We start from the raw sequence: 16,944 nt of genomic DNA on the forward strand, positions 1-16,944 counted from the left end.
AGGATTTGTCCTGAGTGGCTGCTGGCTCCTGGCAGGACCCCCCCAACAGCTCTCAGCCAGATGGAAATTCAGACTCATCTCACAGCATTTGGATTCACACAGCTTCTTGCCCCTCGCTAGAGAGAGCACCAGAAATGAGTTTTTAGGACCCTTCAGGGCTAGGGGGTCCCAAAGCCCTACCTTGGCCGGACGCTCTGCTGGTCCTGGTGTGTCCGGAGCGCCTCCTCTTCCTCACTTGTCCTTGAGAGTGGCCATGCCCAGCGCCTCCGAGCTGTAGTCGTACTGGTTGCTGGAGGACATGGACCGTCCCCAGGAGCACTGCAGGTTGGAGCCCCTCTTGCGGAAGGAGGACGTGAACCTGTAGAAGTTGCGGTGCCTGTTGCGCAGGTACTCCCGGTAGTTTTTGGTGAGCAGGGTGTAGAGGAAGGGGTTGATGCAGCTGTTGCTGTAGGTCAGGCAGGTCACCAGATAGTTAATGCACTTCTGGGTTTGGGTGGTGAGCTGCAGGGAGCTGCTGTAGAGGCGCACCAGCTGCCAGATCCAAAACGGCAGGAAGCAGGCCCAGAAGACCAGAACGATGCTGAAAATCATGATGAGGACCTTCTGCCGGGGGGATCTCTTGCTCTTCTCCTTGTGCGGGGGGTTCCTCTGGGACTCCAGGTAGGTCCTGGCCAGGCGTGTATAGAGGAAGCCGATGATGATCCCCGGGGCCATGATGCTGGTGCTGAAGAGCACGGTCAGGTAGGTCCGGTAGGCATCCACGCTCCAGGTGGGCGCACACATCCTCTTCACCTTGCCCTCCGCCTTGCCCCCCTCGGTCAGCGTGACCATCAGCATCATGGGCAGCGTGAGCAGCAGCGACACCGACCAGACAGCCCCCGCCGTGACCTTCCGGTAGCCCCGCGACCGCTTCAGGGTGTCCAGGGGCCGGGTGACGGCCAGGTAGCGCTCGGTGCACATGAGGGTGAGGGTGAAGATGCTGGCGTGCATGGTGAGCAGGTCCAGGCTGAGCAGGATGCGGCACCCCAGGTCCCCGAAGTACCAGTCCTGGGCCAGATAGGTGCAGACGATGAAGGGGATGGTGGAGAGGTAGAGCAGGTCGGCCAGGGCCAGGCTGACGATGGAGCTGTACATGGGGGCGGCGCAGCGCGCCGAGTGGCACATCACCACCAGCGTGTAGACATTGCCGGCCACCCCGGCCACGTACATCACCGACAGCACCGTCCCGAAGGCCGAGGGGATGAGCAGGGGGCCGCCCCCGGGGGCACCCCCGCCGCCCGCCGCCGCCGTCCCGTTGCCCCCCGCCGCCGCCGTCCCGTTGGGCTCCATGGGCGGCGGCGGCGGCCCCGGCACCGTCGCACCGGCCCCGGAGCTCCCGGCCCCGGCGGCGGCCGCTCCGCCCCCCGCGGGAGGCAGGGCTGAACCGGGCTGCCCTCGGGGGAAGGGCCGCCCCCGCCCCGCCGGGGCTCCCCCGCTCCGCGCCCGCAGCGACCGCGGGGACCCCCCCGAACCCCGCCCGTGCGGGGCCGGCAGGTGCCGTGCGGGGCCGCTCTCAGCCCGGGAGGGGACCCTGCAGAGAACGGCTCCTCGAGCCGGGAATGGGGTTCCCCGAGCCGGGAATGGGGTTCCCCGAGCCGGGAACGGCGCTCTCCCCGCCGGGAATGGAGCTCTCCCCGCCGGGAACGGCGCTCTCCCCGCCGGGAATGGAGCTCCCCGAGCGGGAATGGAGCTCTCCCCGCCGGGAACGGAGCTCCCCGAGAGGGAATGGAGCTCTCCCCGCCGGGAAAGGCGTTCTCCCCGCCGGGAACGGAGCTCCCCGAGCTCGGGACGGGACTCTCCCTTCCGAGAGCGGGGCTCCCCGAGCCGGGAGCGGGTCCGGAGCGCCCCGCGGAACGAGCCCCGCCGGGCAGCGTCAGCCTAAGGGCGCTGCCTGAAAAGTTTTCCTGGGCACTCCGCTGGAATTTGGCGCTTTCCTGCCGCGGTGGCATCGCTGGCGATGGGGCTCGGCGCTGTGCTTCAGGCTATCGGGCAAAGAGGTGTCAGTGGCCCACAGGGAGAGCCGGAGGCAGCCGCGCTCCGCAGGTGCCCCGCGCAGGGCGCTCCAGATGCGCTCGGAGAGAGGCTGAAGTGGATACCGAACCCGGGCTGAAACAGCCTCATTTCTCCCTGTAAACAGCTCGTATTTTGAATTTTACCCTGAAAAGCACGACAGTGCTGTCTTAAGATTTAAAATTCGAGCTTTGGTGGTGGCTGGTTCTTCTGAAGAGGCGAAGCACAGAGTGGGATGAATATGAGGTTCACAGGGACAACTTTTCCCCTTAGGCAAGAAGTCTGGGGACAGTTGCAAAATCAATAAGCACCTTACATTTCCATTTTATTTTAGAGAAAGCAGAGGTAGGGCAGCCCATAGCCCAAGGATAATGTTCCAAGGGTAGCAGAATGCTGCATTTCCTCAGCTACCATTGATTTCCAATAGGAATTAACTGGCCTTTATGCCTTCAAACATTTCTGTTTAAACCAGAGTGCTAAAATGACGGAGCTGTGTTTATTTGCTTGTTTTAACCCCTCCTGAAAGTGCTTTTCTGCAAACTGTTGTCTGTTTCACTGTGGCATGCTACGAAGTGGTGCAAATCTTGTTGAATTGTGGGAGCAGGATTCAACCCTATAAAAATATTGTCTTGAGCACTTGATTGTAATCTGCTATGAAGTGAACACACACTCAAATACAGCCCTCCTTTCCTTCCTGGTACTGCTCATGAGTGTTTGTGTCTCTCTCCGAAGAGCTCCAGATGCTCAAAGCTATATCCAATAAAGGGCTGGCTCAAACATGGTTTGCATGCTGGTGAGGGAGAAGAATCTAAATTAAATTATTGTCAGGCAGGGGGTTACTTTATCAGATTCAGCCATCGCCCCGACGAAGTTCAGATCCAAGTACTGAGGTGGAATTTGCTTTTCACTGGAAGTTTGGACTCCGTCCCGTGCCAGCGCCCTCGGCAGCCCCGCATTCCTCTGCGGCAGCTGGACAGAGCAGCTGGGAATGCGGGCGGATGCTTCACCAGGGCCAAATCCTGCCTGCATGGCAGTCAAAGGGACTGACTGCCACAGACTTCAAGTAAGATCCGGATTTGGCATGAATAGATCATCTCTGAGAATTAGGTTGCATGCAACTTTTGCAGTCCTGTCACCTTTTTGTTTTGAAATTGTTCTCTCTCTGTTTTTTCATCTGTCTTCATCTAGCGGCCAGGACAGAGGGCAAAGAGAGAACAGAACAGATATTTTGTTTTCTGATTTGTTTTGGGTGATCACACGAGGTCTTAGAGGTGAGCAGAGTAATATGTTCTTCAAGACAGAGAATTACTTCATCTGTTTAGTAAATACATAATTTCAACTTCCTGGTTTTCCTTCGAGCACAAGAATGTTTAATTAAGCAACACCAGGCATCAGTGAGCCTGAGAGACACTTGTTTCCTTGAACATGTAGGATACACACATGTATCCATGGGAACTTTGTCCTGTTAAACTCTTCAAAAATAGTTCCTTGCCTGAAGTTGTTCTGCAGCACAGCAAAAGCTGTTCTCTGAACAAAAGGCACTTCTGCCCTCGAACACTCTGCTCTCACCATGAACTGAGCCTCTTCTGCACACCCACAGGCATTAACAGAGCACTTCATACCCGGTGGAATTGGGCCTGGAGCGTGTGAGAACCGTGATCAATCAGAATTAAAAGGGGGACGATGCAAGAGTCTGGAATACTGATGTTTCCCATTTGTTTGTGTGCACAAGGAACACATCTTTCAGCAGTGTGGGTGAAAAGCTACCAGAAGAAGTGGTGAATTTTCCATTTCTCCAGCTGTCTAAGTAAGGACTGCAAGTGCTTTTTTGGAAGATGAATTTTAATCAAACAGAAATAGGGAGCTCGGTGTATAATTACTGTCAGAGTAAATCCTCAGGGACCTGCACACAAAGCCAAGTCATCAAGGATCAAATTGTCTTATGAACCTCAAGATCTGTTATTCCCTACGTGGTTTTCTTGTAATATTCTAAAAACTATTGGTACGAAAATGATAAATAATGTAGAATCAGAGACTCATGGAATCACAGAATGGTTCAGGTTGAAAAGGACCTTAAAGCTCATCCAGTCCCACCCCCTGCCATGGGCAGGGACACCTTCCACTAGCCCAGGTTGTTCCAAGTCCTGTCCAACCTGGCCTTGGACACTTCCAGGGATGGGGCAGCCACAGCTGCTCTGGACAATACCTTGCACATGTACTTCAGGTGCAGAATTTCCCCTCTGGAGCCACATACGGCTCATGCTGAGTGTAACCAGCCATCTTGAAGTACAGCTCCATGTGGCATTTTATTGTCTGCTTTAAATAGACCTTTTTTTCAGGTGCTCAGCACCTAATTTTAGAACTTCCTAACAAATTTGCCTGCTTGTTAGGAAGCAGACAGTACCAGTCTACGTGGTGAGGGCTGTTTGAGCAGCCATGTCCAATTTTTTTTTTTTTATAAAGCCCTTGATTTTCTCTGTGAATAACTGGTGCTCCTTTGTTTGGCTGTGAAGGTCACAGTATATATGGTGGGCAGCTGAAGGCTGTTGCCTTGGCAAATTGAAGGCAGCTCTTGTTGTTCCATTCAGCTGTGACAGGCTTCCAAACTAAGTGCTGTCGGGGCAAAAGGTAGGCAATGAGTGTTTGGAAGCAGAGGCTCCTTGTTAGGCACCATCTTGGTACATGTTGTCCTCTTAAAGTACCTTCTGGGTGGAATTTTATTGTTGAGTGTGAATTTTGAGTTCAGGATAGTGAGCGTGTGAAATGCTGCATCTGTGTCCTCGGTGTGAGCTTTGAGGTAGAGGTGCTGTGGAGAGCAGGTCCAGCCTTTGGCTGAGTTTGATTTTAGTTGTATAAGTTCTGCCTGGCCAGGTGGGCACTGATGTTTCTCCTGATACTCTTGTGCCCTGTCACCACATGGATGATCTTCTTCCCATGGGATTCCTACCCTGCAGGAAGTGAAAAGACTTAACTGATCACTTGCCAAAGCATCAGGGAAGTATTTTGCTTCGGCCAAGTTCAGAGGGGTCTTGATAGATTATCCAAGCGAGAAGGGCAGAGTCTGGGATGTGTCTGGAGAAGCCCAGGGGTGAGGTTTGTTAGATCCCAAGTATGTGCTGTCAGATGAGATCCATACATTCATTTCTTAATCCTAAACTTGGAGGCTCAGTCATCATCTGTTAGTGCAGAGCCTGTAAGAGGAATGTAAAGTTGCAGTGGAAGTGGATGACAAAGAGGTATTGAAAGCAACTGCAGCTCAGTGTCCCACGGGATAGCCAGAGACTGATTTGGCTGCATTGCTGCCTCAGTGGCAGATCCTTTTCTCAGGTTACCACACACTGGTGTATAATCCCTGCAGCTTGGCCAGTGAATCTCATCAGGGCAGTTTTTAAGCTCTGCAATATGCACAGGGCTTTGTTGCTCTCTGAAATTGTTTCTGAACCAGTCATCACTCTGGTGCAGAAGATTATCTGAAGGCATGGACTGTGCACACGGATTGCAGTGGGGTCACTCCCGAGCTGCACAGCTATAAGGAAAAGCAAATTTGATCCCCAACTTCTGAATGCCTTGGTAACATCTATGTTTACATCTGTCTTAGAGAGCTGAATATGCCCTTAAATTTAAATTTACAGGTGTATTTTATTTCAAAGTTAGGGCTTTCTCTCCTCACTCAGATGTTTGAGGTCCTAACTCTGGAGGAGCTGCTGGAGAGAACCCTCTGTAAGATCTCTAAAGAGGATGGTGTAACAGGTTTCAGTCAGCATTATTTCAGGAATGTAGTTGAATGGGTTTTAAAAACCCTCCCAGATAAAAAGAACATAGGAGAGACTTGTTACTTTTAATCACAGCACTCCTGAGCAAGTGCTCTGTGGTTCCTGATGCCCTGTGAGGACAGCAGAGTCCCTGGCAGGGTGAGCTCTGAGGTGCCACATGGATTTGTGCCCACAGGGGATCTGGCTGGTGGTGGCTACTCCCTTTGGAGGCAGCTGCAGGCCAGCTATAGGAAGGCACTCTCAGCGTCAACGAGTCCAATTCCGTGTCATTTCAAGCACCTGTGTGACAGATATGAGCCCAAATCTGCTCCTCACATGCATCCAAAGCCATCAAACACCTTTGGAGTGCTGCAGTAAGCCTGAGACCTTCAGTACAGAACACCACATCTGGCAGAGAATACAGTGGCCCCACAAAAAGGTGAGGAGATCAAATGCTTTGTCCTTGCTTTTTGCAGAACATAAAGAGTGCAAAGTGTGTGCTGTTACACTGACTTTCAGCTGCTCTGGATTTTCAGGATCTTCGCCTTGTGCTAAAGCGTTTCAGATCATTTTACAATGGAAAAAAATTCATATTAATAACCCCAAGTCATTTCCTGCAGAAACTCAAACCACTACCATTACACTTAGATGTGAATTCTTTCTCCTCCCCTGAAAGACAGAACTGTACACTGAAAAAAGGTGAAATCCTCTTCCTTTACCATGCATGTGGGTGCAAAGGAGACTGTCCTGACTCCAGGGAGGTTTTTATTGTTACACAGCACAGCATCTGCACAGACTGTGCACTGCAGTGGTGATGCCAAAGAGCTGGCAGAGATCTGAGAGCACAGGGTAGGGCTGGGGGGAGCAGCAGGTTTGATTTGGCAACCTGAGTTACCTTTTGTCTTGCTGAAGGATCTCTGGGGGTTGCATGCTCGGTGCAGTGTTGCTTTTGGTACTTGATTTGTTTTTGTTCAAGGTGGGAAGGCTTTTATTCCTATTTAATGTCTTTTTCTACTGATGGAAAAATTAGAGACTTTGTATGTGCAAATTCCTCCCTCAAAGAGGGTTTGGTTTCCGATGGGCTGAACTCCACTTGGAGAGTGCAAAACCTAGGGCATGCTCTCATCTCCACAGCTCAGCCTGCTGTTAATAAAGAGCTTCAGATGCTGGAAACTCTCTCTTATTTCCTGACTTCTGTGATATTTCTTGGTCCACACTGAGCAATTGCCTTCAGGTGAGCAGTCTGCATTTCATGAGAGCTGTGAGAGGAACGGATGAGGATCTGCAAGGATGGTGCATCCAGCGTGGTGGAGAGGGAAACTCCCGCACTCTTTTGGAGGAACAGTTAATAGAATGGATGTTGTTTCATACTGGTTTTATAAGAATGATATAAAAACTCTTGACAGATGTGAGAAAAGGATGGAAGCCCAAGGAATCTCCTTTTGCCAAAGAAACAATTCCTGGTCAAGCCTCATGCTTGGTGGCTGGGTCAGAGCTCACTGGAGTCAGCGCGAGCTTTTTCCTGGATTTCAGTGGGCTTTGGAGGAAGCCATTGATTAAAAACCAAACAAGAACAGAGCTGGGTCCAGCTTTGGGGATGTTTGAACTGAGTGGTGCTCTGCCTTGGAGGTTGGCAGCATAAGATCCTTTCAAAGGCAGATTATTTAAACTCCTCCAGCAGCAGCCACACTCAGAGCATCGCAAAGCAGTGCTGAGAGCTCTCCAGGAGTGCTTTGGCTCCTGGCACAGCTCTTGGGCTGAGGGTGATAGCTCTATGTGTGCCTCAAAGCCTCTGCTTAGTCACTTCTCTCCTCATTATCTGCCTTGTCTTAAAGGTTTCTTCCTCCTGAACACCTCAGAGAGGCACTTGGTGCAGGTGTGTGTGTTACGCAGAAAAGGAGACTGTGCTGCAACCCAGCAGCACCGGGCAGGGAATCTCACTGCTGCCACTTTTATCTGTAAGCTGACTCTTATCTCCACATTCTAGTCCCTCCAGGGAAGCTGAGAACCATTTGCTCTATTTTCATCCTAATGTTTCTCTGGCTTAATTATGTGTAGGAGTCTATCAGTGTCAGATGTTGCTGCTGAAGGGGGATTTCAGGCAGTGAAACTCCAGCTGTGTGGGTACCTACTTAAGCTTTAGTGAGAGCAGTGAAGTCCTCCTGATGTTTTTCCACTGCCTTTGGATCAGACTTTGTCTCTCTAGATATGTATTAAACTTTCTTTTAAAAGCCTTGAAATGGAGTGGAAGGTTTGCTCCATGTGCTCTACTCCCAGCCCCAAAATTATCTTCAGAAGAGCTTTGTCCCAGTCCTTTTCACCAGGGCCTCTGCAGGGCTGTGCTGCTGGAGCCCCATGAGCTGCTGGCCAGGCTCTCTGGGCAGGGGTTTGCCTGGAGAAGCCACACAGTGCCATGGCTGTGTGTCACCAGCTGCCAACTGTCCCCAAGGACTCCCTCCTGCCTGTCACTGTGCCATATCCTCACCATGAATGGTGAAGATAAACAGAAGCATTGGAAGGAACAGCAATAAAGGAAACACAGGGATTTGTTTGTTTATTGGAGGGGGTTTTGGACCAATTTTTTCAGTTCATGGCTATTTGGAGGCAATCGGAAAAACAATGTTCATAAACTCAAAGCCTTAAGAACTAAGCATTAGGAGCACAGCTTTTCCCCTGCAGGCTGCAGAGAGCCAGGTACATTTGCAATTCTTTACTAATAAGCTTGGGACTAGATCAGCATATATACATAAAAACACTAATACTTTTATTACTGAAGACAGCCCAGAGCTTAGGCCCTTGCAGTTTCCCTAGAAAATGGAATATTTGATCCTCCCCCAGTAATTGTATGTTTTTCTCGTCTCCTGGCAGTCGGCACAAAAGCTCTGAAGTACGTGACATACGACAAAGAGAACACCAAAATCTGCTGTGCCATATGATCAGCTCACATTGCAGTGGGCATGTTCCTGGCTCCACAAAGCTTCACAGCCATTGCACGATTCCTTGCTTCCTGATGGGAATTTGTGCCTTTGCTTTAACTAAGTCACAAGTATTTCCTCCCAAAGCATGCAATGTTAATGCTTCATTTAAATATAAAATATACCTGGGCTTGGGAAGAGGGGGTTGGTGCTCCTGGGCACTGCTGGTGTTGAGACGGGTCCAGGAGAGACACTTGGTTGATGCACCCTTCCCCAGGAGGTGGGTTTGGTGTAAAGAACACAACTCTGTGGGTGAGCTGGGATTTGCAGAGTCCAGTGAACATTGAACACAGCTGTGCCATAAGAGGTGAACCCCCCTTTTTCCCATTTGGGTGAGGGGTACGGTGACAGTGTGGGTTCCATAAAGAGCTGTCCAAGCTTCTGTTGTCCTCCCATCAGCAAATTTGCTGCTGCCTGTGCTGGTCAGCACTGACTCAGTAATGACTGTGAGTGTCACTCTGGCCCTGGTGACACAGGGATGTGCGGCTGCATCGGACAGACACAATCAAAGGGTTCTTTGGAGCAATAACTGACACCAGCCACTTCAGTCACCTCTGCAAGATCAAGAGCAAGGTGTGACAAAAGGAGAGGCCAGATGATAAAAGCCCAGTTGTTTATAAACCAAAGGCTTTATTATTCGCCGTGAGCGATCAGCAAATCTTCCACTAAAAACTGCTTCTATCAAAGTTCAGCGTTATTAAAAGAGGGGATTTACCTTCAGCAGGATTTTTCTGCGCTGGGCTCAAGGGGAGAAATGAAAGATAAACATCACTCTGGCAGTCAGAGTCCAGGGAGGGGAGTCTGGTCAGTGCAGCTGAATAGCTGTGGGCTTTTTGTGCCTGTTGGTGGGGAGCAGAGAGGTCCGGATGCAGGGCTGCGGGAGCGCTGCTTGGAGAGAGGAAGCTCTGCGTGGGGAGTCAGTGAACATAAGAAAATGCCACATCTCGGGGCTGTTTTTGTCAGGCAGACAAATGCAGCCTTTTTGCCCCCATTAACTGCAGCTGCAGGATGCTCTGGATGGCTCCTGTACCCTCCTCCTCCTCCTCTCAGTGAGCTGCAAACTCACACCCCACAGCAGGGAGGTGAGAGCAGGTTGTGCATCTTCAGCCTGAGGTACAGAAACTTGTGTTTGTAGCTTCTGGGCAGAGACACAGCGAGTGCATTCATCTTCTTAAGAGATACACACCTGGGCTTGGAAGCAGGACTGTTGCTTAGCCCTATCAAGAGGTGCAGGAGAGTTCCTGTACCCTGAGCTACAGTTAGAAACAGGAATATCTCTAAGTTTGCAAAAACTGGGCCAGGAGCCTGTGTATGTGAGGTGTGGGACCTTGGAAAGAAAAGATGGGAGGTGGTGTTGGAGTAAGGAATTGGAGATGACAGGTTTTCATCACAGCCACCAATTAGGGGGTGGATTTTTCTGCTGAGATGCAGAAAAGGGGCTGGGATTACTGTGCCTTCCTCTGAGCAGAGGGTGGATGTGTGGGGACACAACTGCCAACCAGCAGCTGTACCTGTCAGCATCAGGGGAGATTTGACTGCTGAGAAAGAGCCCTACACTGTACCCCAAATAGCTTGGGTGGGAGATAGCTAAAAGAGAGGTTCTCTGCTAGGGGCTATAATCAGCTTTTCTCTTTCAGGGTTCAGGCTAGTGAGCTGTGGGCTGAAATGTCTTTCCCAAGTGGGAGAAATAGCAGAAAGTATGTTGTTTTTTCACTTTCCAAAGAGCTCTCTGTTGCCCCCACCCCCCTTCCTAAGCTGTTCAGAAACATCTCCCCATTGGGAGCATGCAGTTGAAAAAGGATGGGACAGTATCTGACAGACCTGCTGGCATTCAGGGCGGGCTTTCAAGACTTTCCTTAGGTATTGGTAAAACATTGGATGCAAGCACTGATTGTTATCACTTGATTCTGCTAATCTTCATGTTGTCAGTGGCTCTAGGCTGTTCCCTGAGCTGACACTTTGAATTAACTCAGCACTGCAGGGAAGGAGACTGTAGGAATATTTGTCTCCCAGAGAATTGGTGAGATGTTTACCCATGTCTGGCAGCTGTGGTGGTGGCACTTTAGTTGAAGGTGTCACCTCTGCCCAGTCCTTGAGGTGTCACAGCTCTGCTGCTCAGCTGAGATCCAAACACATCTCCAGAACCTCACACATCAATTCTGCATTTGAAAGGAGCAAGTAGTGTGACAGAGGCATTTCATGGTGAAGGAAAAAACCCCTTTCAATCCCTGTGATAATGCTCAGAGAGGCAATTCCACTACTCCTAGAAAGAAGCCAATGCAAAGATCTGTTCAAGTTGCTTCTTGTAGCAGGGTTGGACAATGGCAGCAGCACACTAGAAAACCTAAGAATTCTTGGTTTAGATAAAAGTCCACTTTGAAAAGAGGATTTAGGCATTTTTTAAATGTTACTCTGTGATATGTGCTGTTTTCTCTTCCGAGGGAAGCTGTCTGCACTGCATTATGTATTGGGCTCTTGAAAGCATAACTAGTTAGGTAATTATTAGAATTATATTTGCATTCCCAACTAGGCTGTGTACAACTAGTATGGTAATACATGCTAATTAAATACCAATTAATCATTTTAAAAAATGAGATCTGAATCTATACAGCTATCACAGATGTAGTAAATACTCATTGCTTATGAAGAACAAATCAGGTGTGTTTTAATATGCAGCCCTAGTCCTATATAAACACATTGTGCCAATTATTTGGAACAGATTTAATGTGGTTTTTATTCATATTGCACAGCTACTGCTGACTGACAATCACTGTAATGTATTTGACTACTTTTACATTAGTTCACATTAATGCTTCCAGCTGTTCACATTGGGATGAGTTGTGTTCCAACCACCAGAAAATGCCCAAATTTAATAACTTTTACCCTGCAAAGTAGAGGGGTTTCCTCATTCTTAATCCTACCAGGCAGTCCAGGTAGACTGATGAAAAGAATTGTCTGTCTTTGTACAGTTTGAGGCTGTTTGGCTCTGGCAGGATATCTTCCATCACTTTACCTGCAGGCTTCAGAAACTCTGTGGAAGACAATCGAAGTTCCCATAAAGCTGAGAGCATCTGATGCTTCTGATTTAAGAAGCACTCAGAATTTCTGCTGCCAGAGGGAAACAGGCTCTTGTGCACTCTGTCTCTGGTGTAAGTTTCTGCTGCAAGTTTAGAGTTGTGTTCTAGACCTGGGGGGGATAAACCCCAGCTAAATTAGCTGAACTTGATGGCTGCTGCCTGCTGTAACCTGGGAATGAGATGAGCCAAGGGAAGGGCACTGAAAGCCAAGCAGGGCACTGAAACCAAGGAGTCCCTGGGCACCATTGCAGTGAGAGTGCAGCAGTGGCTGTGCTTGCTCAGGGCTGAGGACACTCAACACCTCCCATGAGACCTGGCTTTTGGCTTGCAGTGGTGTTTTCCAGACTTTTGCCATGCTGGGAGTTTGAGTTTGATTTTTTCATTGTGTTCTGCTTTTGAAGCCATTTTCTTCCTGAAAAACCGGGGTGATTAAAGAGTTGCTTTGGCCAGGCAGGATCTGGGCAAGATTCCTGGTGATGTGGGAGGTGTATCCCTATTCCTGCACCTCCCCACTTGTGCTGGGCTCCACCACACCAGTCACCTCAGTTATCCTCCAGGGAGGATTTGCCTGCAGTGAGGCCAGGCCAGGACTAGGGCTGAGGCACCCACCTGGAAATTTCCCCAAATGACCCCACCTGGCTCTGCAGGAGCATCTGCAGTGCTGGGCTCTGGGTGCTCCTCTGGTGTCCCCAGTGGAAAGGAGGGCAAAGCCAGCTGAGGGGACCAGGGCACATGGAGGAAGAGCAGAAGGAATGAGGAGATAATTAAGAACTGGACTGCTGTGCAATTAGGAGAGGGGTAATGAGGTCTGGTGTAGCACTGGTGCCTACCCCAACAATTCCCAAATAAAGGTCTGTGGCTCCTGAGGCATGTTCACCTCTGGTAGTGAAAATCTGTTTTACACAAATTCTGTGAGTTCCCACGTCAAGAGTTTGGCAGTGTCAGAATTAAGGGTTTGCCTGCAGCCTCTGCTGTGTGGATGAACATTTCTTCAGTACTTCTTTCATGTAGTTCAATTAGTTCCTAAGCTCTGATGTATTTGCTGTCACTAGAAATGTCTCCAAACTCCAGACGGCCCAGAACTGAACTTATGAAGAATACATAATTTTTTTTTTTTTTTTAATTTGCTACCTTTTAAAAGTACCTCTAACTTCTCTTGGTTACTTGCTGCATCACTTAAGGGTTCCAGCATCAGGATGGTTTCCTGCTCTTCTTCTCAGTTTGTTGCTCCTCACTTTTAGGAATCAGGCTCACTGATTTTCAGGGTCTTTGCCTTTAATTTCTGGAGCTGGCAACACCTTAAATGGATTATACCAGCTCATTTGGTTTCATTCAGAAACCAATCAACCCAAATTATCTTCAGTTCTATGTAATGAAACTAAGTTCAAGCACTTCTCTCAAAGTGTTTTCCTGAGGCGCTTCTCTGAGCTCAAGCTGTGCTGCATTTACAGGACAATTTAGGTCTGAAGCTCACTTGAGACTTCATCAGCAAGGTAAGAGAGCATTAGTAATTATTCTAATTTTTCAAGTCAAGATGTTTGTTTGGCAGAATGGCTCTGTGCTACCTTTAAAGTTACTGAATCTCTTTTTTTTTTTTTCCCCCACCTTAATAGCTAGGCATAGGAAGAGTAGAAATTCAGTTTGATGTAATTTGCTCTCTTGATCATGTTGTTTCTCAACAGAGAAATACAAATTTGCTATTCCTAAGAGCAAGATTCTTTGCTGTATATTAACAAGAAAAAATGCCATTTTACTGAAAGCTCAATTTAGGTAGCTCTGGACAAAACCACCAGTCTGGGTGGTAGAACCAGGAGCAGAAACAGGTGTGCTCTTCACCTGAGTGATACACGTGTGAAAATGATGAGGGAGTTAAAATTGCTGACTGCAGTAGGTGCCAAGCATAATTCTCCATCCTCAGGAGGTTTTTGTTTTAGAGAGCTCAGTCTGGCTGGTTGCACTGTGCCAGGCTCAGAAAATGGGGTGGTGATGATGAGAGAAATAGGTTTTTACAGGGGTGGAGCAGGCAGGTCTGTCCCTGACAGCAGCACTGGGTGAGGGAAGGACAAACCTGCACTGGTTCTGCCAGCTCCTGACACAAATCAATCACTGCTGGTCACTTTGGCAGCCTCTCTGTGGATGTATTGGGAGAATTGATATGGAGCCTTTACCCTTTGAATCCCTTGCTGGTTTGTGAATCCAGCTGACTTTAACCCTGAGCTAACTCCTGTCCCAGGAGTGCAGGCAGGTGGTGAATGTCAAACCAATCGCCAAAGAGCAACAAAGCCTGGTCTAAAACACCAAAGTCAAAACTAATGGACCCAGCCTGGGCTTGAGTTCACCACAGAGAACAATGCTGAAGCAAATTTGTGAATATGGGGAATGCACTTACGCTGTTTCCTTTCAAAAGATAAATGGATGATGTTAAGTGTCATCACAGGCTTCTCTCATTAGGCTAAATTCACTCAGGAGTGCTTTTGTATTCAGAACATTATGTGGAATAGAAAGTGCTCAGCCACAAAGCAAGCTATAAAAAGGTTAATGATTTTAAGCCAAAGTTACGTATAAGCACTGATAATGTTACAGCTTGAGTTATTCCATTTTTCTGTGGCAGTGCACATCTGTTTCTTTCATTTCAATGCAGGTTTTGTCTTGTGGAAGAGCTCTGAGTCTGGGAGCAGGGTACTTGACTGTGCTTTCGTGCTGGGCATTTCAAAGGCCTGCAGTCTGGTACCAGGACTGAGGTATTTCAGGTTTTACCTTCTAGCTTTAAGGAATAAGGAGCATCAATGGCATTAATGGGTACTCCTCAAACATTAAAAAAACCCAAACAATCCTGATTCTTCCCTTTGCAGAAGTCTGGGTTCAAAACACCTCCCACTGCTTTTTTAGTCGCTGTTTCTCAATGGAGGTGATGATAATTTAAACAAGAAGAAAACCTCCTAATATCAGATATTGGGAAGAAATTCTTCCTTGGCACAGGTTGCCCAGAGAAGCTGTGGCTGCCCCATCTGTGGAAGTGTCCAAGGCCAGGCTGGATGGGGCTTGGAGCAACCTGGGATAGTGGAAGGTGTCCCTGCCCATGGCAGGGGCTGGAATGAGATGTTTTAATGTCCCTTCCAACCCAAACCATTTTGTGATCCTGTGATAAGGAGAAGAGAAAGTTGTTACAAGAGCCTCCAGGCCTGATGGGCTGAGGAGAAGGAGAAAATTAGAGAAAACTCTGCATTAATTCTGTCCAGCAGCCTCACTCATGGGGATTTTTATCATGTGCAGTTTGCATTGAGGGAACTGAGGCAGAAGAAAGACCCAACTGTCCTAGCTGTAAATAAACCCAAGTTTGGGCTGGAGAGCAGCCTCCTAATGTGGCTCCTGTCACTCCATGTGACTCGAGTCCTGTGCTGAGCATGTTTCATGCTGCCCATTGAGAGGAGCTGTTTCAGGACAGCTGGTTCCACCAGCAGGACTCTGATGCTCCTTCAAGGCTCCCAAAAAGAGGTGGTGTGGTAGAGCTGGGGTGATGGATGTGCCAGGAACAAGGCTGGGGCTGCTCTGGTGTCGGTGGCTTTTTCCGCAGTAGGGAGGAGGAAGAGTTTGCTGAGAATAAATTCGACACCGTGGAACAAAGTGTTCCCCAGAAATGTGTTCTACAGCCAGAGTAGCAGCAGCCTTTCTGCCAATTAAGGGGCCTGCTGCAGGAACACTTTGGCAAGGGGAAAAAAATGTAGCCAAATTTGTGCTAAGCAGCCTGGTGGTGGGTGGCTGGATTATGCAATGTTACTGATACTCAAAATTCATTATCTGCTGCAAAGAATCTCTGAATGAAATGAAGTGGTAGAGCGGATAGCTCTTTATTTTGTTTTCTTTCCTTCCCCTCCACTCCCTTGCAAAAACTGTGCATTCAAACACCTCCATTCAAATTCTTTAAACTTGAGAAGACCAGGGTGACAGAGGTTGTAATGAAACCTTCATCAAGAACCTGAGATCAGGATTAGAAAATGAGCTCTTGCATTGTCAGAAATTCTTGGATTTGTTGAAACTTGGTCCTGGAAGGGATAAGCCAGAAAGCAGTCCTGAGAAAAAGAGGAAAAATGTGATACCTTTTCCCTTCAGCATGCACTTTTGTGAGGGTAGTCATTTCTGGGAGAGGTATCAGGAGTTACAGCTACTCTCAGGTGGGATGAGTAAATGGCACAATCATCATCATGGGGAAATTGGTGTGGTTTTGCCTTTGAAAGAGTGATCACGGCTCAACAGTTGTGCTCAACTGCATCTATTGATTTGCTGTGTACAAACAAGAATTGTGTCTAATAGCCTGGCTGGCAAAGTAAGGAAATATGGCTGATTTACTCTCACTGGGAGTAATTTTGGCCTCACCAGGTTGAATTTTAATATTAGTTAAGGTGTATTTAAGAACACATCTGTCTTATCCCACTTACAGTCTTATTCTAGGAGCGAGGGAGGGCTGAGCTTGGGCTGCAGATGCCACAAAGGTGTCAGAGCTGAAAGGGAAAGGTTGTTGCTTGTACCACCCTCCCTGGCTGACTGAGCCAGCACATTCTGGAGCCCACGAGAGGTGATGAACAGCAGCAGTTCGTGGAGATGTTTTGTGTTCTGGTGCTTTTCAAGGTACCTCATAGTTGGAAGCAGACTGTTCCCTTCAACAATCTCAGCAATGCAGCCCAGAGTGGAGCCAAAGGCTTGGCTCCTCATTAACCAAGGGCAGTGATGATCTCTGTGAACCCTCAGAGAATGGAGGAAGGAGGAATTGCAGCCCAGCACTGAACATTGTCTGTGTTGCTGCCTCTGAGCATGAAGGAGTCCATGTGGACCAGAGCTGGTACCAGTGCACTCAGTGCCCTCAACTTTTCATTCTGGGGTTTGAAACCAGCTTGCAATTATTCCCCAGCTTGCAATTATTCCCCAGCTTGCACAAGTGACGAGTGTTTACAGTTGTGTGATGCCACTGGGACAGCCTGTGGTTGCAAATTTTGCTGTGGAGCTGTCCTGCACTAACACAAGCCCCTTTTGGCTCAGACCTTTGCTGTTCCTCCTGCTTGCTCTTGCCAGTGGAGGGGAGCCTTCCCAGGGTTG

The 16,944-nt window shown here is 48.7% G+C and overlaps 1 protein-coding gene across 1 annotated transcript; it reads right to left on the reverse strand.

Annotated features, from left to right (window-relative positions):
* Window positions 1–231: 231 nt before the first annotated feature.
* Window positions 232–1,329, reverse strand: LOC309580130 (urotensin-2 receptor-like; the record flags this gene model as incomplete). Its single annotated transcript, XM_082293908.1, has 1 exon — window positions 232–1,329. One exon carries the CDS (start codon window positions 1,327–1,329, stop codon window positions 232–234), a length of 1,098 nt encoding a protein of 365 aa, XP_082150034.1.
* Window positions 1,330–16,944: the final 15,615 nt, after the last annotated feature.

The sequence above is a fragment of the Coloeus monedula genome, assembly GCF_965178545.1.
Source record: "Coloeus monedula genome assembly, chromosome: 19".
Taxonomy (NCBI): Eukaryota; Metazoa; Chordata; class Aves; order Passeriformes; family Corvidae; genus Coloeus; species Coloeus monedula.